The 26,783-nt window shown below is 25.7% G+C and overlaps 1 protein-coding gene across 9 annotated transcripts in view; it reads left to right on the forward strand.

Annotated features, from left to right (window-relative positions):
* Positions 1–26,783, forward strand: part of LOC111627879 (transducin-like enhancer protein 4) — a 161,677-nt gene that overhangs the window by 108,985 nt on the left and 25,909 nt on the right. For 8 of the 9 annotated variants that reach the window (XM_023371552.1, XM_023371556.1, XM_023371551.1 and 5 more), the window contains one exon: positions 21,412–21,512. In XM_023371552.1, coding sequence (XP_023227320.1) covers positions 21,412–21,512 — 101 coding nt within the window. Of the gene's footprint in view, positions 1–21,411; positions 21,513–21,590; positions 21,698–26,783 lie in introns of those variants that run through there. The other variant, XM_023371560.1, reaches the window with a different exon arrangement.

Genomic DNA, 26,783 nt, shown 5'->3' on the forward strand with positions numbered 1-26,783 from the left:
TTCTCTGCACTTTGAGTCATTGTACCATGTCTCTAGATTCTTTTCAGCATATTGGAATTGACAGCAATGTGCACATTTTTACCATTCATTTCATACTGTTTTGAACATCCTATATATTAACTGTTCAGCATTAACTTTATTAGTATTTTAATTTGGATAAATATAGTACATTAACATGATTCTGAATAGATGAGACATACAGAATTAGTTTTTTATAATTGCTAGTTCAGTAAAAAAGAAAAAAAAATTGAATTACTTAAAATCATTTAATAATTTTTTCAAATGAATAAACATTCCATTTTCTAATGTTATGAAATGTCTACCAACAAGATTTGGATCCATAGAACATACGCTAGACATACTCTGATATACATTGTAAATGTCAGAAAAATGTTTTTATATATACCGGTATTAAAAAACATTAATGTTTTTTCATTAATAAATTTTAAATGTACTGTACATGAATATAAATAAGTTGTTATTTTAACTATTTAATTGATAATCATAAAAATTTTAAACAAAGCAGGTTAGCAATTTTTGTAATTGTTTTGTAAATTTTTAATTTATGCACTACATAAAAGAAGTCCTATATTCTGTGTAAAAACTTAAACAATTGAAGCATGATATCTTTTAAAGAGTCATTTTAAAAATGCATATTCCATGTCTTCCTTTTTATTATTTGTTCAGTTGAGTTATAAAAATGCAATATTTCTTTCTTATTGATTATGTGCATATGTAAACTTTTAGAATAAGTAACCCAGAAATGCAGTTTTTTCTAATATCAATAACTTCAGTTTTTTAAAATAATTTAAACAAGTGATTTTTCATTTCTGAATTTTGTTTAAAAAAATAAAAATGCATAAAATTCATTTTAATCTTTATAAGTGGGCTTTTAAACAAGTTATTGATTTTGTTCGAATTACGTATTATAAAGCAGTTTAAATATTCCATAGAGAAATCATTTTATGTAACTCACTCAGTTGATGTTACAGCCTCTTATGACCGGAAGATATTGGTTTTGACTCCTAGTGGGAAAGCAGAATTTTTTCTTTATTTTTTTAAGTCTGTGTTCACGATGCAGTCTTGAGCCATACCCAATATCTCCTAGAAGTAGAACTGGCCACACTGATATTATCTTAATACTTGGATAATAACAAGAATTATGATACTATAGATATTTTTATGCTGGCATTCTGCATAATTTATAAATATTAGAGTAAAAAAATATAAATGAAAGTTTGTTTTCCTGCTATCATATTATTAATTAACACAAAATACATTTAAATACTTTGAAATGTCTATTGCACTCTGTGTTTTGTGTGTTGTTTTAATTTATAATTGATTACTGTTGGTATGTTTAACTAACTCTTTAAATGTTTTGTTAACATGTAATCTATATTTTATTTTATAAATAATAACTGTAAAAGTAAATTACAGATTTGCTTTTTTGCAGCAAAATATTTAATTATGTTGCTTTAATCCATTATTCTTTTACATTTGTGTGGATAAAATTTAGAAAAGCAATAAAAATATTTATTAACTTGTAAACAAATATATTGTTTTATTATATATTCATCTATATCAACTGCATTGAAAATAAATATAATTTCAAATATTCTCAGATTTTTGTTTTTTAATAAATAGAAATTAAGTAAAAGTACATTATTTATGTTTAATTAATATTTATATACAAATACAAACTCTCTTAAGAATTTTATTGGTTTCTATCTATTGGAATGCCAAATAACTTATCATACATAATTAACCAAAAAAAGATACTTATTATTTGGCAAGTGCAGTTTCTGTACATGAGAATATTGTGACAAGCATTATAGAATAATAAAATTTATAAGCTATAAAACTTTCTCAAATGTAAAAGGCTAAGAGTGTGAAATTTGGTAGAAAGATTTATAGCAAGGAAGGGAATTTCGGTGGCCATAGGATAAATCCAGTTAACAGTTTATTTTATACAGCTGTCTCGAACATTTTGACTCAGGGTTCATAAAGAAAGTATGTAGATATATACATATACAATGAAAAAAATATGTAAAATCAATGTTTTATTGTTTAGTATACAGATGCTTGATTCAGACTGTAACATAATTTTTTCTTCTCTCAAATTCTTGTTTAAAATATATATATATATAAATATTTTTCTATATACATATTGTAGTTATTTATTATGATATCTTTCTAACATTACATTTTTGTGGCAATTGTAAAAAAATATATTTTATCTAAATATTAAAATTATCTAGGAGTATGTAGATATTTTATAAAACATACCCCCTAGATGGATGCATTTAAATTGAAGGGTAACCTATTTATGTATACCGTGATCTCAATAATCATTACTTGGAAAAATAGCTTACTTTGCATGAGCTGGTTCAAAACTTTTGACGTATATTAACTTTGTTTTGTTGTCTTAGTGGCTGATTTAAAAAAAAAAAAATCAATATGACCTTTGGATAGATAGTAAAGATTTTTATCCTTGATTTGCTATGTTGGAATCCAAAAGCTAATGTTGATTTGCTTCATATTTGCTATTGTTTCATCAGGTGTTATGTAAATTTAGTAGTTTGAATACTATAAAAAATTTTATTATTTGGAAACTTAATTTTTGATTTGTTTCTTATAAATTTCTACAACGTCAAAAAAATTATTGTAGAATTTACATTTTAAAATTACTCTAGTTTATAGACAAAATTAATTTTAAAATATATTGAATACAAAGATACTTTAATAGGAAATGTCATAATTTATTTTTTATATAATTTTTGTATGATCACCGGGTTGTAGATCTACATTTTGAATTTTGTTACTGAGACATTTACATATAAAATTTATATATTTTGAATATTGTAAACAAAATGCTGTTTTTCTTGACACTTTTTAAATTTATGTGAATTGTTTTGTTACCTCGTGTGTCATGTGCAACTTTCTTGTTTGTATCAGACCTATACACACAACTCTGTATCCATTAAAATTGATAAAGAGAAATATCACTTTTTTTTTAAAATGGAAAAAATAATTTCCTTCCTAAAAATAATGGAATTTAAATTTTGGTTTGGCATGAAACAAGCAATTTACAACAAGATAAAATTGTCTTCACTTATTTTGGGAATACCTGTCATTTGATACCATAAACTATTGTGAAAAGATATTAGAAATATTTATTTACTTTTCTTTGAATTGAAGTTTATTTTATTAGTTTATATAATATATTTGGACCTTACAGTTTACATTATCAGAACTGTAAACAAAAAAAGAAAAAAATACTTAGATTCTTTTATTATTAATGCTGCAAAAAAGAATGAAATTTGGCTTGTGGGACATGCTTACATTACATAAATTGTAAACAAGTTATCTTATTTTAAAGGGCACAATTGTTTCAATTATTCTCATCAACAAATGAAAAATTTGTATACAGATATCTTTCTGTATTTTCTGTTAAATATTATTTAAATGTATAAAATGTAAAATAAAACAAGTAATGTATTTTGTTTTATATGATAGCTATTTTCATTAAGACAATATTCTCTTTCATCGTGTTTTATGTTCAAGGATGAATTGGAGATTGACAATTTTCAGTATGATCTAGTTTGTTTTTGATTTCCTACAATGAAAGACAGTAGTCGATTTTTTAATGAAAAACAGCAGATATCCTTGATGATAATTTTATTTATTTAACATTATTTTTTCTTATTCTTTTTATGTTACACAAAAATAAATATATTTACAAAGGGTTGACAAGATGGATGGTAATTCAGGGTGTCAGCTTTGAAGCTGGACCAGAATCTGTATAATGAAATCACAAACTGACATTCTAAGCTTTGGAATTAAAATTTCAAGTGCTAAAAGGAAAAATAATGTGATAAACCAGGAGCATTATATTATAAGGTGTAGGAGAGCTCAGATGACCTTCGCTCCAGGGTTTGTTATTATTTTCCATAGCTGAACATTTTATTGTTTTTGGGAATAAAACATTTCTTTTTATTTAAATTTTTAAAATACTGTTGTACTTATCATCAGGATATTGATGATGAGTACAGAGCATTTAATATCATTTATCAAAATCAATTTTTTGTTTCTGAAAGTAATGTTTATGGATATTATTTTGTATTAAATATTTTTTGAATGTTTCTTCTTTTATATGGAAACATTTTAACATAATACATTCATTTGCATGTAACTTAACATTGTATCATACAATGTTAACATTACAAAATATGTGAACATTTTTAATGAATAATTAAGAAATGTTTCTGTTTTACAAGAAATCAGTTAAAATATTATCTATATAATTTGCAAGTAGTAAAAGTTGTTGTAAAATTACTTATAACTGGAAAAACATGAATATATAGGGTAGTCCAAAAGTCACCTAGCAACTGTAAAAATTAAATTGCTGCCATATTCAAATACTTGTACTATTTACAAGTTTGCAAGTACGTACTGTAATACACTTCATAATTTTTTGTAAAAGAAAGATGTGCTAAAATTTAAACTTGGTTTACAATTCCTTTTTGTACAAGGTCCACAGTGGCCAAGTGGATAAATATGATGCTGATAGTTGTTTCCAAGTTTTCATCTGACAAATGGGCTGGCTGCATGGAGATTTGTGGGTTTTTTTCCTTATATGTCTAATATTTAAATAGGTGCTACTTTTCTGTAGAAAGTTCTCCTGGAGGACCCTCCTTAAGCAGATCATTGACTTATTCAATCAAATAAATTCACAACTGTATCTGAAACATAAAAATTAAACATGATTGATTTTGGATATATCCTGTATATGATATGCTTGTATATGACTTATATATAGGTTCTACAGGTTTTTAGAATTTAATTTATTTTTATAATAGAAAAAAAAGTCAAAAATAAGTAAAAAGAAAACAAGTTTCTGACAAGATTAATAAAAGTAATTATATAAATTGTACAGAATTTTATATTTAAGAACATGCTTATCAGATTCTATTAAGGATATTTTAAAGTGTTTAGCTTGGCAATAAGTTTCACTTCAGTTTCAAATCAAAAAGAAATAAATATTTGATAATAATTAACATATTTTTATTTTATTGTTAGCTTTTATCATTATCGTTTGAAGTTATAATTGCCTTTATCTGTTGTATCTTTCAGGAAAGTTGCCAAAAGTTTACTAGACTGATAAATGAAGATTTACTTGTAATATTCAGTAATCAGCTTGCATAAACAATTAATTATAATTGTTTTAAATCCAAATTCATTTAGATACTAATGAAATCCTTCACTAGACATAAGAAAAAATTAAAATCAAATTTAGTTGGCTTTAAAAATCTGGCAGAAATGCCATTAAGTTTCAAAAGCAATTGTGTTTATAATGGTATGTCTCTAAATGTTTTTGGTGAACTGATTGCTTAGCTTTCTGTGAAAATTATCATTTGCGGATCATTTCCTTCTATCATGCACTAAATACAATCAAATATCTGTGGTCTAAAATGCTTTTGTGTGTTAAAATTCAATTTATTATTATTTTAACTATGTGCTTTTTTTACTTTTCTTTTCTAGTCTTTCTTATCATAATTTTAAAAAAATATATTACAGAAATTGTATTTGTACTGAGTGATCCCAAGTATTAAAACTGTCCTTGGTTAATTTTTATTGTTAACTTAAATTGTTTACTGCATAAAACAATAAACAGAGTGAAAAATGATATAGTACTTCATAATTCAGGTTTTTGTATGTCATTTGATTGAACCTGTTATTTGATATTCTAGATATTGGATATTTAGACAATGAACTCTTGAAACAAAGGGAAAAAAATGGAATGATAGGAATTCTATTAAGTGATAATTTAATTTACATATATAATGTGGATTGTATGAATTTATCTAAACAATGTTACCATTCAAACTGCAGTTTTTTATTATTCAGACAAATTATTTTCTGAATATTTTGTCTGTCTTGCAACATGAATAATTAATATTCTATCACATAACATTCTGTGAATTGATACTTAATATATATTAACAGTAGAAATTTTTAATAATTCAAAAATAATATCAGCTATAATAAATGTTTATAAATAAGAGAGCATAAAAGAATCATTTAATAAATTTATGAAATTTGCTATTTACAAATTATTTAAATGAGTGTGGACCAAAAATTCTAACATTTTTGCAAAGAATAAATGATTAGTTTATAGTCGTCCTTGGTTACAGTTTTGTTTGATGTTTGCTTTTATTTTGCTTTTGATTGGAGTTTCCATGATTTTTTCTTCAGTTGGCAACCCTCTTTATCATAACAAATATTAATAACATTATATAGTCTCTGGAAAATGCAGCTAATTTAAATTATCCTTTGTAATGTTCAGTTTTCATTGGTATAAATATAATTTTGGAATGCATTTGCTTTGAGTATATAGTATTAAGCCAAAACAGCATAGAAAAAAAAAACAATTTTTACAAAAAAAGTTGTTAAATATTAGGTATCTGTAGATTGCAGCTTGTAGTTATTTAAAAAATGATACTTTTACAAAATTCTCTAATATTATAATTTCCGTGCTTGCTTGCTTGCTTGCTTGCTTTCTTTCTTTAACAAAATAATCATTATTGGGAACTAGTTTTATATTCCTGCCTCATGCATAAAGTCAAGTAGTTATGACTGTGAGGTTTATGTACAGAGTTTAGATTGTTGCCATTTAGAACCGTAATCCAACTGATGTGATTTCCCAAGAAATCTAAATGTAGAATTTGTTAAGGCAATTTGTATTTTAAATTTGTACAAAATAAGAAAGTTCTAATAGAACTGCAATGTTTATTTGTTATCATTTTGATGCATATTTATTATTAAAATTGAAAATTTTTATAAAAAGAATAGATAAATATAATGGATTCAAACTGTGCATTTTTTAAATGCAAAACTATTATATTAATATAAAGGACATAAATAAATTTCAACAATGATAGTTATGAGCAGAATGATATATGTGATAGTTTTTTTTCTATAGTATATGAATAATTTATATGATATTAATATATTAAAAAATATATATATTTATTGATCTAAAAACTTAATGTATGCCAAACTATCTTTTGGTCAATCAATAGTGTTAATGTAAAAATATGTAATCGTCTATTCTTCCATTTTTATATTGAAAGGATTAGCTGCGTAACTTTCTGTATAAATTTTTAAATAGGTTTTTCTATTATCGAAATAATAAATTTATGCTTTAAAATAATTCTTTGAGCATTCTAGCTATATAATTCTTTTTAAATATCCATTTATTTGACTAAACAACATTATAATATGTGTACAGTTCTTCATCTTTCTTTAATGAATTTAGAGATCAGAACTTCAAGTAAATGACTTCAATTTCCTTATTAAAATACAAATTATTAATGTTGAAGATGAAGTTTAATGGTTTCACTGAATTATATGTTATGTCAGAGATAAGTAAACTGTGTGAATGGAAAAGAGAATAAATATAGTTAAGATTTGTCTGTTCTATTGTATCAGATTTTCAGCTTCAACTTTTTATTATATATTTTATTGCATCTATAAAAATAATAATGATGTAGCAAAATTTTATAAATATTTGTAGACTGTTAAATGTATTTTTTAATAAAATTGCTGGTTTTAAATTCATTAATTAGATGATAATTTGAAATAATAATTTATGAAATATATAATTAAATTTGTTAATATTAAAAGTAAAGTTAGTAACATTTTTCTAGGACTAGTTTCTTTTCTTAGTTTCTTAGATGAGCTTGTGGCTTTAGGTTCTTCATTTAGACATTATGTTGATGTTATCCTTAGTGCAAGCATCGATTGATATAACACACAGCAGTTAAGTGTATTGCTCAACTTAAGCTACATACTAGTCTTAACCTTCAAGTTCCTTGGCTACTTACCATTCAAGTTTGTGCACATGGAAGCTTGATGTTTAACACATTTAACCCATCTCATTTTGGAAGAATTACAAAAATTAAATAAAATTAAAATTACACAGTATAATGTATTATTATTTTATATACCTATACTGTAAAACATTATTTGTCATAAATTTATTAATTTTTCTCTTTAAAATTTCACCCTTNATGATGTTATTCAAATTAGATTTCAATGTGCATGTGGGTAAGATACTACCGCTCTACTGTACTTTAGTACAGTACATGTGACAATTCAATCTAAATCAAATTAATTAATAAAAACCACATTAGTTGACATTCATGTAATATAAATGACATCCAATAATTTGTATTTAAAGGTTCTTGATTCAAATTATGCAATAAATATGTAGTGTATATGTATGTATGTATGTACACTACATATGTATGTATATACACTACATATTTATTGCATAATCACCCACTGTGTATATATATATATACAGTGGGTGATTGTTGGATAACGAACACTTTTGCGAAAGATTTTTATGTTCGGACAACAAACACCTCACATATAAAATAATGAATACCGATTGGTCTTCCCTTGTCTTCAGACAACAATTCTAAACTTTTCAGAGCGCAAGAGATGTATACATCGACAATCAACCTGGTATATACTGATGGATAGTATTCCTCCGAACTTTGAAACTCTCCCTTGTAATTCCAGCCTTTTATTTTTCTGACAGAAACAATTTTTTTATAGCATTCACAAGACTGTTGGGCGGGCACTCATTAAGTATTGTGTTGGTTTTTATTTTTCAAAGGTGAGAGTATAATAGCAAAGGTAGAGAGTGTGCAAAAGATGTCTGATGTTGCTTGACAGTATAGCTCGAACAGATTTACAGTAGGCCACAGTTCAATCTTATCTAAGAAAGATACAGTATAATCAAGAAGACTCAAGCAGCTAAAGGAGTAACAAAAATCATATATGAGAAATAAAGAACATTGAAGAGCTCATAATGGAACCTGAATTGGATCTGACGACAGAAGAACGCCAAGAACTTTTGAATGAAGAACACCAAAAAACTCGGCAAGATAGGTTTTCTTCTGAAAAAGAGGATTAATGCTGATATCTGCTGTTAATTAAAGATCTTTTGAAGAAGTGGGAAGATGTCAGAACAACAGTCTTAGAATGGCATCCAAACCAGGTTGAGGTTAATAGACTTGGGGATCTCTACAATTACAATGCTATTAATTACTTCTGAAAAATCCTGAAGAAGAGAGAAAAGCAATTGAAATTAGATAGGTTCTTTGACTCCCACAAATGGAAAAAAATGTGACTAACAAAAATGCAGGATTGTATGTTTATGTATTTTTATTATTACATATAAATAAACGTAGTAAGAAAGTATATATGTTTTATTTTTTGGGGTCTCCAGAATGAATTAATCAAATTCCCATAAAAAGGTAAATTGATGATCGGTTAATGAACAATTTGGATCGTGAACAAAGTCTTGGATGGATTATGTTCATTAACCAATCACCCACTGTATATAATGGATATAGATATAGATTAATTTTATATTATATATAATATTATCTATATCTATATTATATTATATATAATATTGTATTGCATTTGTAGGCATTTTATGCATAAAATGCTGCCAAAAAGATTTTTAAAAAAAACAGAAGGTCTTTGTTTTGATGGTTGGGAGTGGATTAATCCGTTTTATATTGTTTATTATGGGAAAATCTGTTCAGTTTCCAAAGAATTTTTAGGAACAAATTAAGTTTGTAAACTGAGGTTTGACTGTAATTTAAAATTATAAACTTAGAAAACTTTTATGAACACACAGAATTTGACCTGAGTTTTTAACTGTTTTATGTACTTATAGATAGATAAAATAGGATAAGAACCTTAAATTATTAATTAAGAAAAGGTACCACAATTCATTTATTTGTATAGGTCCATATTTTTTTCTTAATGTACAAAATATAAGACTATAATATTGGTTGTTTGGAAAGTAATTTTGTTTTTTTTTATCACTAGACGGATTAGTCATATTTTTCCCACCATTTTCATTCTAAACTGTATTATCATTATATATTTTGACAGCTAGCATTTTAAGGCTTATTTGTAAAAAATTTTATTTGGTTTTGTGCAATTGTTTATTTTTTGTGTCCCATCAAATATGGAAGATCAAAAGCAGCATTTTCGGCATATTTTGCTCTTTTATTACCAAAAAGGTAAGAATGCTGTTCAAGTGAGAAAAAAATGTGTGGCTTGTATGGAAAAGATGTATTGACAGAACAACCGTGCCAAAACTGGTTTAGAAAATTTCGTTTTGGCAATTTCAATATTGAAGATGCACCACGTTCTGGATGGCCAGTTGAAGCCAATGAAAACAAAATAAAGGTACCGATTGAAGCAAACTGCCGAATAACAACACGTGAAATCACTAAGAGATTAAATTTGTCAAATTGAACTGTTTATGATTACTTGAAACAAATTGGTTTCGTTTCAAAGCTCGATATATGAATTCCACGAGTTCTTAAAGAGAAATGCTCTATTTGGTGGGATATTAATGAAATTTTTTTTTGGAGCTTTTACCAGACAATTTAACAATTGATTCGAAAGTGTACTGCCATCGAGTAAACAAATTGAGTAATATCATCAAACAGAAAAGGCGGCCAGAATTGATCAACAAAACAGGTGTAGTGTTTTACCACGATAAGGTCAAATTTCACACAAGTTTGGTAACTCGTCAGAAACTGTTATAACTTAGATGGGACGTGCTATCACACCAACCATATTCGCCAGATCAAGCACATTCAGATTAGTACTTGTTCCGGTCTATTACAAGTTTTTTTTAACTGTAAGACATTTACTTGAAATGACAATGTCAAAAATCACTTGGATCAGTTTTTTGTAAGCAACGATCAAAACTTTTATGAATGTGAAATCATGCTACTACCAGAAATGATGACAACAGGTATTTGACCAAAATGGTCGATATATAATTCAATAAAATATTTATTTATTATAAAAACATTTTGTTATTTCCATGGAAGAAAAATGAAATTACTTTCCGAACAACCCAATATAATAACAAGAAACTCAACAAATATTACTATCATAATATATCAAAAAGCCATAGATTGATTTTCTCAAACAAATTTTTCTCATTGTGATCATGCAGCCTACAGCTTAATATTTGTTCTTATATATAAATAAACATCTTGATTTATCTCTAAATTTATAGATCAATGTATAATTTTGTTTACTAACTCACTATGCAGACTAATTATTATTATTAAATTTGACTTGCTAGATGAATTTGCACATGAATAATTGTTATAGAAAGTATAATTTTGGAATTATATTTGTTAAAAACTTAATTTAACCTTGTGGAACAAATTAGCTATTTTTAGAGTGGCATGTCTTTCTGGAATTTATATTAAACTGTGATTTCATTATATAAATCATATACTCTGCAGACCTTAATTTTTTAAACATACATAATCATTTATTTGATATTTTCAACTTCAATTATTTTATTTTATTATCTTGGAAATTTGATTATTTATTAATAGCAGTCCAACTTAAATTAGCAATTTCTATATTTAGGATTTAATGTGCTCTTAAATATTAATTTTACAAATTCGGAACAAAATTATTGTTTTTATGCAGCCAATGCGCTCACAATAGCTCATTATATTATGGCATATTTGAAATTTGTCATGTGTTACATGAAAGATTTCCCAGAATTGTTAAGAGTAATAATGCTGAAACACTTTGTTACCTATCTACAAATGTTATTGCTCCAATTTTGTTTTATTAAATGATAATGTTTATCAAGTTTCCTTCCTTTTGATACTAAATTGAAGATGCCAGATTCATATGCAATCAATGTCTTATTCTTGTTGAAATATGTTGAAGTACAGATGTAAGATCATTGAAGTGATCATGTGTTTGACACAATGTCTTTAGATGATAGTCACGAGGAAAGTCATAACTAAACATCCTCATTGTAAAATTAGGACAGTGGAATTATTCAAATGGTTGAGTGAAACATTATTTTAAAATAAAGTGATGGCTAAACAAATCTTTGTTTGTTTGTCACTGACAAAAATCTTTGTGCTATTGTTAAGTAGATGAAAGGTCTGTATTTTCAATAGTAAGATTTTAATGCATGTTAGTTAATTTATTTTGTAATTTTGACAATTATATTATTCAAGAGAAAGCAAATTTCTGTAAGGATTTAGAAAATTTTTATTTAAACATATTTAATTATCCTAATTGTATCTATCAAGTGTCATACAAAATAAATAATTTTATCCATTTGCAGAATGTTAAAGTGACTCTAAGCATTTGAAGATATACACAGTGCATTTTTCTAGGGTCACTACTCTCTCTACACATTCATTTATACTTAAATTGTTATATGCACCTTATAAATTATGATTTTGTTTAAATTTCTCATGATTTGATAAGAAAATCATTTTAGAAAATAAATTTTATATGAATTTTCTCATTTACTAAAGTTAATATAATACAAAAGTTGTGAGTTTAGTATTAACAATCTTATTTACATTAAAAGCATAAAATATTTTCATAAAGTAACAAAAATAAGGGAAACTTATTAGCATAATAGGTTATATTAGTTGAACAATTTGTGTTAATATCAGATAATTATAATCTAAATATCAAAACTTGTGTATTTAAAAGTTATTTGTCTAATATGATTGTTTTTTTTTTATGTTACAGTATATTAAATATTTAAATGTTCAGTAAAAGTCTTGTAGTTTAGAAAGAAGTAACTGAAAAAATTCTCAGCATTATGCTGTCATACTTCTGAACTGTCTATGAGCATCAGTACTATTTTGTGCATCCATTAGTAAAATGTGTCCTAAGGTACAAAAAGTCCTTACAGCACATTTGGCATGATTTGATAAGTTAATTTTTGGTCTGGAAATCCTAAAAAATTTTTCTATATAAATTATTGCTTCTTGCTTTTTGCCGTTTTTGCTTATAAAAGGTTTCTTGGAACAACTACTTTCAGATAGTGGGAGAAGCCTGTACTGTAAAAATCTACTGAATTTTTATTTTGTTGAAGACTTTTCCATGAAATGTTTAGGTATAATATATTAGCTGTAAATTACATAATTCTTTGTAGTTTTGCACTAGAGAGATTAAAGTTGCATCTGTCATGGAAAGAGAAATGAGCACAAATGACAATAGTTCTCTAAAAAAAGTGATTTCTATTAATAAGTGGAGTGCCAAGTGGTTTTGACAGTTAGGTATCTGGTTAGTGACCTTGCCAGTTCAAAGCAGACAGGCAGAAATTTGCTTCCTCAAGAATGCAAGACAGATTTCATCCCATGCAACCCATTCTTGTCATTGGCTCATCTGCCTAGTGTGTGCACATCCATAACTTATAATTCAGATTAATTTTTTTCTCCTTCCATCCATCCGTTCAAGTGTGTGCTTACATAAAAAGAGATGAAATAGAATCTAATTTCTTTACAAACATAAGAGTAAACTTAATAAAACAAAAACAAATTACTTACCATTAAACAAAAGAAACTTTATTCATTTAATTTATATGACTTTTATATCATGTTTTTTGATGCAAAAGACAAAATTTTGAATGCCCCTCTACTCCTGGAAAACAAATGGTGCTGCTGATCTTTTGGACCTGGATTGAATCAGATTACAGATCTTTAATTTTGCATATATCCAAGTTTAGAATACATATTTTAAAACTTAACAGTTCATAGGTTTCTCTTTGTTAATTTTAAGCATTATGTAAGGTGTAAGACAGTCAAATTGTATATAATTTAAAATTAAAGTTTTATATCATTTATAATAGTAGCTGTATCTAAAAAAATATTTAGTTCAAAAGAGAAATGAACTTCCTATGTTTATACATTGTAAATGATCTGTAAACAGTTGTTAATAATTTGACTGTTTGATAAGTGACCATCTGTTGGAGTTCATAACTTGCAATTTATTAATCTCAAAATACAATAAATATATATATAAACTTTTTGAACCAACCAACTTTTTGTAACAAATGCACTTTAAAATATTATTTGTTTTCTACTGATTGTCCACAATCTAACTACATAATATTTCTTTTAAAAAAAACCCAGTTTGAAAGAGAAATTGTTTCAATCTTTCTTTGAATTTTAACAATATTATTGTGACACAAAGAACAAATTTAAATGCCTGATAAGTATGAATAAGCAAGTTTTTTAATGATTTAATATATCCAGATTTGTTGTTTGAACTTTCTTCTGACTTATTAACTGAATCTGCTGACCATTGTATTAGAGAAAATTGCTATATAAAGGAAAAGAGACTGAAAGATAAAGGGGGAGATGGAAGAAAGAGACCAAACTTATATTAATACTTATAATTGCTTGTTTGTAGTTAGTTGTAAGTAGTTCATGCTTGTACATTCCTATTCAAAAACCAAGAATTAAGACAGTAAATCAGAAATTGGCCAATTAGCAATATTACTTTAGATATATGAATTCTTATTGATTAACATCTAAATCTAATGTTTGATCTTTAATTGTGAATAAGAACTTAGTTGAACACTCATCAAAGGTTTCACAGAAAGTGCCCTTACTTCATCAGTTCTAAACTCAGACATGAATCTTCAAGTTTAATTTACATCATATACAATAGAAATGAAGGCATTTAATACATTTAATAAATTTTGATATTCTACATAAAAATTACTTTAAAAATAAACAAAAGATTTTATGGAAGAATAGTTTTTGGCTAAACTTGTTAATAAAAATAACTTTCATAGATGAATAATTATATTTTGATGAATGACTATATCAAATAACTGACATTTCATAGTTCATGAGAATTAAATATGACAATGTCATCTGGAATAGCATTTTACCTGTTTTTCTGTAGAATCTTAAAATATTCTGCATAAGTTTGGTAAATGTTCAGATATGTTTTGTATGTAAGCTTGTTATATTTTTTATTTGAAATCTAATTACTCTTCTGTTTAATTTTTTAAACCATAAAAATTGTAAATTTATAAAATATGAGATCTTAATTATTTTCTGTGTTAATAAGTATAAATGAGGATGGATTTCACTATAATATTTCATATATAGATCTTCAGATTAAATTGAAGTGGAAATGCCTGTTTGTAGATATATGTAATATATTACACTTAAATTTATATACTGTATACATAAACAGATATTTAGAGCAGATGCATTCGAATATAGAAAGTGTGTATTCACACCCTCTTAATTACTTGTAATATATATTTTTTACTAAGACTTCAATTATGACAGTTGTTGAAAACTTATAATTAAATTCATACAATTTATTCATATTATGATGAATTTATAATACTTAGTTGTAAAATTATTGCATATTTAACACACCAGCATCATTGAGGAAAGTAACTGCCATAGTAGGATAACAAATAAGCAAGTTTTCTTTCAATATCTACATGTTTGTTTGGTTAATAGTGACTCAACTGTTTACTGTTACTTCAAAAAATTGAATAAATTTTTCATTCAATTAGCACAACATCTTAATTTTTACAAATTCATTAATATTCATGATGTTTTGTAACATTTGTTCTTTTTCTTTGTGTTTATATGCTAGTGATTTATTTAAAGCTTTAAATAACTTTCAGATATGTTAGAATTAATAATAATATATAATTAATAAAACATTATTATTAACATTATTATTTGGTTAGTAAATTGTTTAAAATAAATTTTTTATACATGTATTTCATAAGTTGCTATAGAATTGCAGGAGTTTTTTTCCCTCCCACTCATTAATTTGTAGAAAGTCAACAGTTTGCTTTGTTTACATGATTCTTTTGTCCAAAATAAGTAAACAGTTTGAATGAGTAAGCATATTTTATGCAAAATAGATGTTTCACAGTGGATAAAAACTCTGTTTTAGTGTGTTGAGCATCTTCTGCCATTATATTTATTCTACAGAAAGTATTTTGATATATAAAATAGTTGATGCTGGTATTTTAAACAATGAAATCAATACAGTGACTCTTTGTTCCATGTGAAGCTATTTACAAAAGAAAAAAGTAATGAAGAAAACAAAATTATTTAACATAAACACCCAAGCATATATTTAAATCAAGGAATGTTCAATAAACAGTCAAAGATGTATAGAATGATACGTGTAAGTATTAACTGCGATAAAATTTAAACATTTTAACAATATACTTTAGCCATAAATGTTTATAAAATAAAAAAAAAAAGGAGTCGAATTTTATTGCAAAATGATGTTTTATTCATTTATATTCTAAAGAAAGGTTTCATGCTTTGGTAGTTCAGGATAAAGCTCTCTAGCAGAGTTTACACACAGTTCTTTTGAATTATTAGAATTCTGCAAATTATTTAAAGGATTATTGCAGTTTTATGAAATTGAAAATGTTAATAAGAGCAAAATAAGATTTGTTTTGAAATTTTTCTTGGTTAAATGTTTTGTAAGAAAATAGAAGAACAATAGTTTTTTTTTACATTTGTAGTTTTGTTTGTTTGAATAATTAAAAATTAGTTTCTAAAGTGATAAAGAATTTGTTAGCTGTTTAAATTTTTAAACAATTAATTTAAGAAAAAATTCTTTCTGTTCTGGGAGCCTGGGGGCATTGAAAGGACATGTTTTCATGTTTATCATGGATTTGATTTGGCTAGAACCACAGTAAGATGATTGGGTAATAAGGAATATGGCTCAACCTATCTGGATCAAACCACCGATGAAAAATTTTGATGAATATCTTTCCTGGGCTTGAACTTCCTCTCTGAGGGGCAGATTGATGTCTATACCACTTGTCTTGTTTTAAGTTAAAACATTTAAAATTAAAGTGTTTTTAAAAATGAACTTCCTGTTAGTTATTGTGTTTCAAAAATTTCTCCTTCAGAATTCTGAAATCTTGAATACATTTCTTGTGTTGAAACTGTTCTTTTGTATATAGAAACAAGTCATTGAATATAATTGAAATGCATATTCAAATAACAGAATAATCCTGTAATATACAATAATAGAAATTTGATCAATTAAATTAATAAACATTATTAATATTTTTTTTAAATACGGCAGCACGTTTAGTCTCAAAATGTTCAAAAGATCAAGTTTGTTGTTACTCTAGCACTTAACATTCTTGAGATACAAGAGAAGTAACATTTGAATGTTTCTAATTTTAGAATTTACATTTGTTTATATGTACTAAAAGCTTTGAAATCAAAATCTGGTAAATTCTTGATTTCTTACACCACATAAACTAGGTTCTGTGGTATAATTGTTTAAATTAGATTTTAATTTTTATGTTATTACTGGTTGTTATCTGTCAAATAATGCAATTCATTTAAGAATTCCTGGAGTTTTACTGGATTTTCACTTTGTTAGCAGTTATAAATGTTACTCAACAAGATCTAGAGGGGAAAAACTTAAATCCGTTTGATAACAGGGTTAATCATGTATTATATGTTTTGGAATTTGGAACTCAAATTAAGAAAACCTGTTCATGTGTGTTGCCGAACTTGCTCTTTACTAATGTCTGAAAACACTTTTGTATTTTAAAATTGTTACTCTTAATTTAAACAACTTTTTATTTTTAGTTTATATATATAGCTTATAATACACAACTTATTATAATTCATTTAAATCTTGAATGAAAGTTATTTTTATCAGCATATGATATATAGATATATATAATGATAGCTTCTAATACTTGTAAACAGTAATTTAAAGTTAATTTAAAGTAAAAAGAAATAAAATAGAATTCTTCTGAAAGATATCTTTTTACCCTAAATTAACTTTTAACACTTGAAAAACAGTAATTTAAAAAATTTTATTCTATTCAAGTCCATTTTACTTGTTAATTATGAAGCATTTAGTTAAAAATTTATAATTGAAAATTATGTGATAATTTAAAGTAAACATTTGCAGTTTTATAGTTAAAAAACTGCAATTAGCACTATTTAATGTGCTTTTTTATAATGTATATTCTTTATCTGTTTTATTGCATACAAATTAAAGTTATAAAGGGAGCTTATATGGCTGAAACAATTCAGTATATAATTTTGAAACTATTATATTCGGTAAATTTGAATATTTACGTACAAAATTTGCTTAAGTCACTGGATATAATTAACAACTCTCGAGTTCATTTAACAGCTACTTAACATCCATTTGTTAATTTTTATAGTCTATTAATGTAATTTGGTAATTGTTTTATCCTTGTATTCCATTTATTGTATGATTTCCTATTAGGTATCCTGTAAAAAAGTCGACACTTATCCAACAGGCAATAAACGGGACATTACAAAAATATGAAAAATAAATGGAACATTAAGGGAAAAAATTTATTTATTACTTCCATGCTATAATTTGGAAAACAAGTAATAAAATTTAAACAGTGTTTTAAACTTTAATTTTTCTTTGAAGATGTTAATCTTTGTGAAACTTTTTGTTGTATAATTTATAAACGTTGTTAATTGTTTTCCCAAATATGTTGTTAATTGTTATGCAGTTTAAATCATCGAATGGCGGAAGACAATCACAACAGTGCAGGCTAAGTTTGCAATTTTAAAAATGTGGAATGAGTATGTGAGATTTTCAAGCATGCAAATCCTTGACCAAACAAGAACAGGAAGCACAGTAACAATTTAAACGAGTAATGCTTGACAAGATGTTTCCTCTATAAATAAAAAATTTTAAACAATACTATGGCAAACAAAACTAGAAATGTAGTATTTTACAAAATGACATTTCCTTAAAGAAAATACTGTATTTTTAAAAAAAAATTCCAATAAAATAAAAGGGATAAAGAATGAATTGAATTATTGTTATTAAACTTAAAAATATTTGAATAAAAAGAAAACTAAATAAAGATTTTAATATGTCAACACAGTCAGAAAATAAAACATAAAATAGTTTAGTCTGAGAACAGAGTTTACATTTAATGTTTTGAAAAATTCAGTGTGTATTGATAGTTAGTAATGATATATTGGGAAAGAATGCTGTCATACACATGACTAAGTTTAGTAGAATGCACAATAATTGACAATCTTTAAAGTATTGCTAATAAAATTTATTCATACGTTATTAGTTTGTTTCAATGAATATTATTTAATAGTGTTTCTTGTTTCAATACAAAGACAATGAGAAATGAAAGCAGAGAATCATCTAAATAATTAAGTGAAATTATAATTAAAAATCATTACTTTTAATGTCTGACATGAAAATTCTTGGATTCATTTAATTAAATATTTATTTTAGTTTAATAAAGAACTTTAAGTAGGAAAAATATGAATTTTTTATTGCTTTTTAATTATAATTGTTAGGCATTTTCATGCAATTGGGTGGATATAAGAAGAGTGTTCAACGATTTCTTATTTATTTCATTAATAAACTGTTCTCAGCAATTACTGAAAAATAATTTAATTTGATTTGAAGGTATTAAAATGCATGGAAAACGTAGCAAAAATCAAAAATAATTGCTAAATAATAATAATAATAATAATAATTTTTATAAGTTAGTATTTTAGGTCACCAAGGGAGTTTTCTTCAGTCAAAACCAGTTGAATATTTGTGAAAGTGTTTGTAATGTTGTCCAAATTAGATTGTACATGAATGTGGCTCTATAAACAGAATTAACAATAGTTTCTGAATTGTCTATTCATAAGAATTTTTAGTTAAATAAAATTTATTTGATACAGATTTAAATATGAATATTATTAAATTTTGTAATACAGTTTTTAGAATATAATATTGAGACGTTTCACCTGCCACACATGATGGTGTGGTTAAAATGAACTGTTTTGAATTAAGAATAGCTTAGGTGTTGCTAAATGTTTTTTAGTATATGTAATTTACTGTGTAAAATAGTGGTTGTATATGAAGTTGATTTTTTCTTTGGATCACCCTGTGGACATTATGATGGCCTTTTATCCTATTAATTATGGGTTTGGACACACACACACACACACACACATGTCTGGCACCGCTCTGCATAGCCAGTTAACATATAAAAACATTAAATAATTGCAATTTCAATTACATATATTATTTTTACAATATTTTACAATATATTTTTAAGATTTATATGAAGTATAGTTCCTATAAAGCCCATCTTTACATGTACATTGGTGGTTGAATAATGTTGTCAAAGTCCAAAGGGCTTTGACAACATTATTCAACCACCAATAGCAATCATTCAGATGTCCATATCACATATATGGGTTTGGACAGACTCACAATGGAGCACCTAACTTTTGAAGGATCAGTGCATCAAATCACTCATGAAAATTTTGGAACATCCAATCAGGACTTTATGCTCATAACTCTGAGGAATCCATGTTCCTCAAAGTTATAAGATAACAGCTTTATCATCTTAGTCATTTTGATTCTAGACTAAATATTTCTTCCAAATATTGACTACACAATTCATTTTCTAAGCTTAAATTTTCATATATTAATTAATTTATCTGTAAATATATTTCATAGCTTATCTCATTACATTGTGACATTATGTCAACTTGTTTCATTTTTTACTTTTATAAACAAAGTTTATGTATATTTTCTACATTGTATATAACCTTTGTAACAGTTACATTTAAAAAATTCAGTTTTTTGATAAAAAAAATAATTTCAACTAAACATAATAACAACAAACCATAGTATCTACAGAGAATACTGTTCAAACAGTAGACCCTATTAAAAATTAAATATATAAAATATTTTTTATGCCTTTATGAAAGAAAAAATAAATGTAAGAAAGTCTTGGAAAAAAATTAATTATAATTTAATTTATTAAATAATTATTATTTTTTTTAAATCCCAAGTATAATTTCTATTTATTACTGTGTTGAATGTTTTAGAAGTAGATACACAATTGAAGTTTATCGTAGACTTTTGGAGCTGCGGGTATAACATTTCTGACACACAATACATTCATTTAGATATAGTGTTTTAGGCAGTATAAATTATCAATTTGTCGATTATAATGTTTCGAATTTAATTAATGTAATTTTATTACGTTGCTTGCTATTTGGTTATTACTTATGTTTATAGAACATTATTTATTTATAATTTAAACAAGATTTGTTCAGTTTTAATAGATACCAGATGTTGTTTTAATAGTTAATTAAGAGACTGATGTACTGAATATAATATTTAATTGCCTTTTCCTCCCCCATAAAGGATGAACTAACATTTCTGTTTTAACTTGATATTCTTAATTATGTTTCAGTTTTAATGGTATTAAAAATAAATTTTTTATTTGCTTAATTTTTATTTAATTCAGTAAAGTTACACTGAAATTAATTGATTAAAAAGTAATGTTTGTTAAAACTGTGCAATTTTATTTTTAATAAATGTAATTTTTTTCTAATATTTGCCTGTCAAAAATAGTTTTTTTTTTATGATGATAAAAAGAGTTTAAACAATTGTGTGAAATCTATTTATATTTTTCTCCACAATAGAAAGTATTTTAAATGATAAAAATCTATGTATTTATCTTTTCAGGGTCCACCACCTCAACCTGGACAGCCTTTTAAATTCACAGTTACTGAATCATGTGATAGGATTAAAGAAGAATTCAGTTTCCTACAAGCTCAGTATCATAGGTGTGTATATTAATTTGAAAGTTTAATGCTTATATAATTTAGAAGGTTGGTTTAGAATATATTTTCTTTTCTTTTAAGACGTTATACTTCGCTGCATCCATTGTTCATTCGACATGAATAGATGAGATAGAAACTATTATTTCCTCAGCATTTAATAAAGTATAGTTATAAAAATCCATCTACAGGTAGAGATCATCTAACATATTTATTTACGCATCTTAAAAATTTTATCTGTTTTTAGGTAACTATTTCTCAAATAGATATATTGTTTTTACTGAAAACATATTTAGTATGTTGCTCATTTTTACATATTTGTGTAGGAACAATTAGCCTATTTAGCAGTCGTAGCCTTATTTTTATTGATTCAGAATATTGTTAACAGATACAATGTGACAAAATTTCTAAAAAGTTGATTGGTTAAGCCGTTAATCTGAAGTTTGACAATTAGCAGTTTAGTTTGTCTGCCTAAAATTGCCCGTTGTACTGATATCTTCTGACTTATTATCTCAATCTTTAATGTAACGATAAAAATATGATAATTTGTATAAGATATAAAAACATTATTGTTTGCCCAGCATATATTTGTTTTCACAACAAGTCTTGTATTGCAGATAATTTATATCTAATGCATTTTGTACTTTATCTGTTGCATCAGTCGTCCTTCGGAAACATTCTTAAGTATATTTATAACATAATATTAGTTGTGTGCTTAGGTTTTTAATCTACTTTTGTTACTTAAGTTGCTTTATATTTACAAAACCATTAACCATTAACCACCAAGTAAAGTTTCTTTTTGTTGTTAAGACTATAAATTACTTCTTCTAAGACTACATTTAAACTGGAATGGTTTTTAACAATAAATATTTTTAAAGAATTTAATGCTTTTAGTGTGTTATTTGTATTTTTTAAGTGTGTTTAATTATTAAGAAGAATAAAGTTTTATAAAAACTTTATTAATGATCATGTTTACAGTAAGAATCTTTGATGGGCTGATTTAAGCTGCACTTCTGAACTTTTATTCAATTCTAGGCCATGGTTTTTGTTACAAGCCAAAGTAGTTAACAATGATCAACTATTTGTCCAAAAGCAAGGATTACCTTGCATAGAAGTTGGTCTAAATTAGTTTCAGATAGTTATAGTCAACTAGTTGCCTCTTCTTTAGGGCTGTTACCACAGAATATTGTCTAAATCAGCGGTTTTCAACCTGTTTGTTTCTCTGGGCCGCATTGGAAGAAGTCAAGTAGTTTTAGGCCACAAGTATATATAATATATACTTGTGGCCCAATATACAAATATATTTAAGGATTAACATGTCTAGATTATAATAATAAGTATTAAAACTTTATCACAAAAAAGGATATTTTAAAAAATTACTTCTACAGACACTTATTTTTACTTAGAAATAGATAAATTCAATTATTATAAAAGAGACAAACAAAAATTTATTTGAAAAAACAAATATTTGTTTTATTTGGGTCTCTAATTAATAAAAAGCAATGAAACACCCATTTTAAAGTGCATTTTTATTCAACTAATATATTTATAAATAATATGTAGCCCAAAAAGTAGTCAATGCACCAAATGATAATTTCTATGTCAAACAAAAAAAAGTAGCCACGTTTGGCACAAATGTAGACAAATCTTGCAACGTTGGAAGAAATACTAAATAAAGCTGGAGTTGTGACTCAAAGGATTATAGACCCAAATATGGGGAAAGGAGAGAAAGGACAAAAGATAAAGAAATGAGAAAGATTGGAAAATTAAGGGTTAATATTTGCATAACAGAAGATCTATTTAACCTTTCTCACTACTTTTTATCTTTTGTCCTTTCTCACCTTTCCCTCTTTTCCCAAATTTGGGTTTATAATCCTTTGAGTCACAACTTCAGCTTTATTTAGTAATCCTTCCTCTTTCACACATCTCCAAGTATTTGAAAATATTTCCTTTCCACTCAAATATAAAATATGAATAAAGGTTTATGACTTTGTGAAACTTCTTTTTTGAGTTTATGCCATTGAAATAAATAAATATTAAAAATATTAAAACATTTGTCAGCTTTGTTTACACATTTATTGGGCCACATTGGAATTTGACTTGGGCTACATTCGCCCCGCAGGCTGGAGACCCCTGGTCTAAATCATGATTTAAATTGGATTTTATTTTCAAAATCAGTTTCATAATTTTAACTAATTTTGCAGTTATATACAATTATAACATAATAAAATCATTCAATAATTTAAAACATTTAGGAATATTATAACTTTGTAGTTGTGTGCCATAACCTTACATACAAACAAATGTCTATCAATCAGTTGCTAATGTGACAAGTTAATGTACCAGAATTTATTGAAGCTCTGGTGTTTCATTTCTCTCTATTATCTTTACATAGTTTTTATTAGAAGGTGACTGTTTATGACCACTTTCTAAGGCCTTTATATTTAGTTTGTATTTCATATTGTAGCACTTTTTAAGCAATATATTTGCATCCAGTACTGTATGTAAGAGTTATGGAGTCACAAAGAGATCTTGATACTATAGTGAAGACTTTGTTTTGGATTGTCTGATTTGCATTACTTTTCTCCTTCAGTGGAAGGACATAATTGTACCATATCAATTATATCTTAAATACTAAGAATGACATTGCTATATAATTGTCGGCTTAAGAATAATCACGTTTCCCTATTGTGAAAATACAAGAAGAAAACTATTTTGTTTGATAATTATTACTATTTGACGCATTTAAATTTATTCATTGCATTAGATTGTGTGAAAACTGATGCATAACATTTTACTTTGATACAAAGTCTTATATTTTAATTTCTGAGCAGAAGTGTTCTTCTTTTTTCTTGAGAAAAAAGAAAAAAAAATTAATGTTTGGTTTTCCTAATGTGCATTAATGTAAAATTTACAGTATATAAATCAACAAAAATAATGTAGAGTATGCCCTTAAGTGAAACTGGTTACAGTCAACATGAAAAAAATAAGATTAGGAAAGTAGTGACATAATATAAATTTAATCAGCCAATAAAAATTTTATACAAAGTGAGTTTAAATCTCTTATAGATGTGGATGCTTTCGAGTCTTATTTTAAATTCTTTTGAAGCTTGTATTAAAATCAAGTAAAGTATATTTCATTTTTGATAATATATTAGAAATATTTTAAGATTTTATTGCAAGTAGATAACTAGTTTTTGAACTTAAAATCATTTGAAATATCTTTCAATGTATATAAAACTTTAAGGCAATTCCTGTATAATCAATGATTTTAAAAGTTTTATCTTGAAACGAAGCACTCAAATAAGAATATGAAAAAAGACTTTCAGAGAAATGTCGAGCGAGTGGAAAGGATGAGAGAGAACCTTTACAATCTCCATGCATTTATTTTTTAAATATGTTACATTCGAAAAGCTTGTTATGTTGAGTTCATATAAACTTAGGTGTATAGACTATGCATTGTTTTACTTTCAAAGACAATGAAATGACTTTTTTTTTCTGACAACTTTTTATCTTTAAATTGATGTAAATGATGTGCACCATTGATAATGTACAAACGGAATAGTTTTAAAAAATTCACTACATTATGAAGGGACGAAAAATGAAGTTTGCCAAAATTAAGGTAGGATTATAAAGGCTTTTACTACAGGTTTAAGAAAAAATTTCTTTTGTTTTGATGATAATTTCAGTATCTGAGCAAGAAGAGTGTAGGAAAGAGTATATAAGGATCATATCTGATGTAGACTATTGTATAGTTACACACATTCATGACAGATAAGAAAACAAAGAACAGTAGCACTGAAATATAATAATAGAATGATGCTTTATCATTCTGTAGATTTAAGTTTTTAAATAATAGAAACTTTTTGTGAATGAAAGTGTTATTATTATTATTATTATTTTTTTTTTTTAATAGTAAAAAAGAAAGATAGTATATGATACATAATTGAAACAATTGATGAACAATACTAATGAAAGCATAAGTTGTAGAAAAAAATTAGTTGGAAATGCATTAAAAAAAATTATTATATAGAGAATATAACTTGAATATAGCTCAATTTAATTTCTAGGTGATGCTGTCTTCAATTATTGCCAATTAATGATAGATAAATTCATATGATCTATACTTTGATTTGTTATTAAACACTGAATTAACAAGTATAAACACATAGCATTCATAGGGGAAAGAAAAAGATTTTTAACTAGTAAATCATCATTTTGGTGTATTTTCTTTAATGATTAGCATAATTTTTTAAAGTAATTTGTAAACATCAATCAGATTATCAAATTAAGTTTGGAATTTTATCAGGTGTACTTCAATTTAAGTGAATTTGTAAGAAAGAAAAAGCTAAAAAAAATTAGGTATTAATGACGTAACAGCACTTTATTTGCAAAATGATGTCAGATAAAATGTAAAGATGAAAATTAAAGGATTTTCTTACATGTTTGCATAATGGTACTTTTACACTTATGATTTATGATGAAAATATTTATTATTATTATTGTTATTATAGCAACAATGATGATGATGACAATGATAGAACAGAAAAATAAATTCCTATTGAGAATTGTAATATGTTGTCTTTCTCTCTTTTTTTTTAATAAAGCGCATTAACCATCTGTGCTGTTTGGACAATTATTGTTTGTCATTTCTTGGTTAACACCTTAGTTTGCTCTATTGTGTTCTATACTCTATTTGTCAGTTCATCTAAACAATATTCAGATTTGTATGGCTATTGACGGCACAATATGTGAAGCTGTTAAAGAAGAAATGAATGAGAAAGTTGATAATCAAAAATGAATGATGATAAGTTAGAAAAACAAGAAGATTGTTTAGTTAGAAAGTGCATTTAGTGCATCTATTTGTATAGGTATATAAAAAAATGCACATCTGCTCTGAAAATTATGTGTATTTTATTATTTGGATTAAGCCATCATTTCTTTCTTCATTTCTTTCTTAGTTGATTAACATTAATTACATTTATTCTTAATATTAGATAATTAAATATTATATTCCATAAATGAATAGTTTAAAGATAATTTATAAATATAAAGATGCAGTTTCTTTCATTTTTCTGATGAGAAACGGACAATACAAAGTACTTAAATTACAAAATTTATTCCTTATGTAGAGCATTGCGTAAAATATTCCATAATTAGTAGTTCTAAAGTGTAATTGAATAATAATTTTCTCATGGAAGTAATTATTTAATTTAGAAAAGATATACATTAATAAACTTCTATAGATTTAAAATTAGAAAGTGATATAGTAAACTT

The sequence above is a fragment of the Centruroides sculpturatus genome, unplaced genomic scaffold, assembly GCF_000671375.1.
Source record: "Centruroides sculpturatus isolate CEXI.00-Female unplaced genomic scaffold, Cexi_2.0 scaffold335, whole genome shotgun sequence".
NCBI lineage: Eukaryota > Metazoa > Arthropoda > Arachnida > Scorpiones > Buthidae > Centruroides > Centruroides sculpturatus.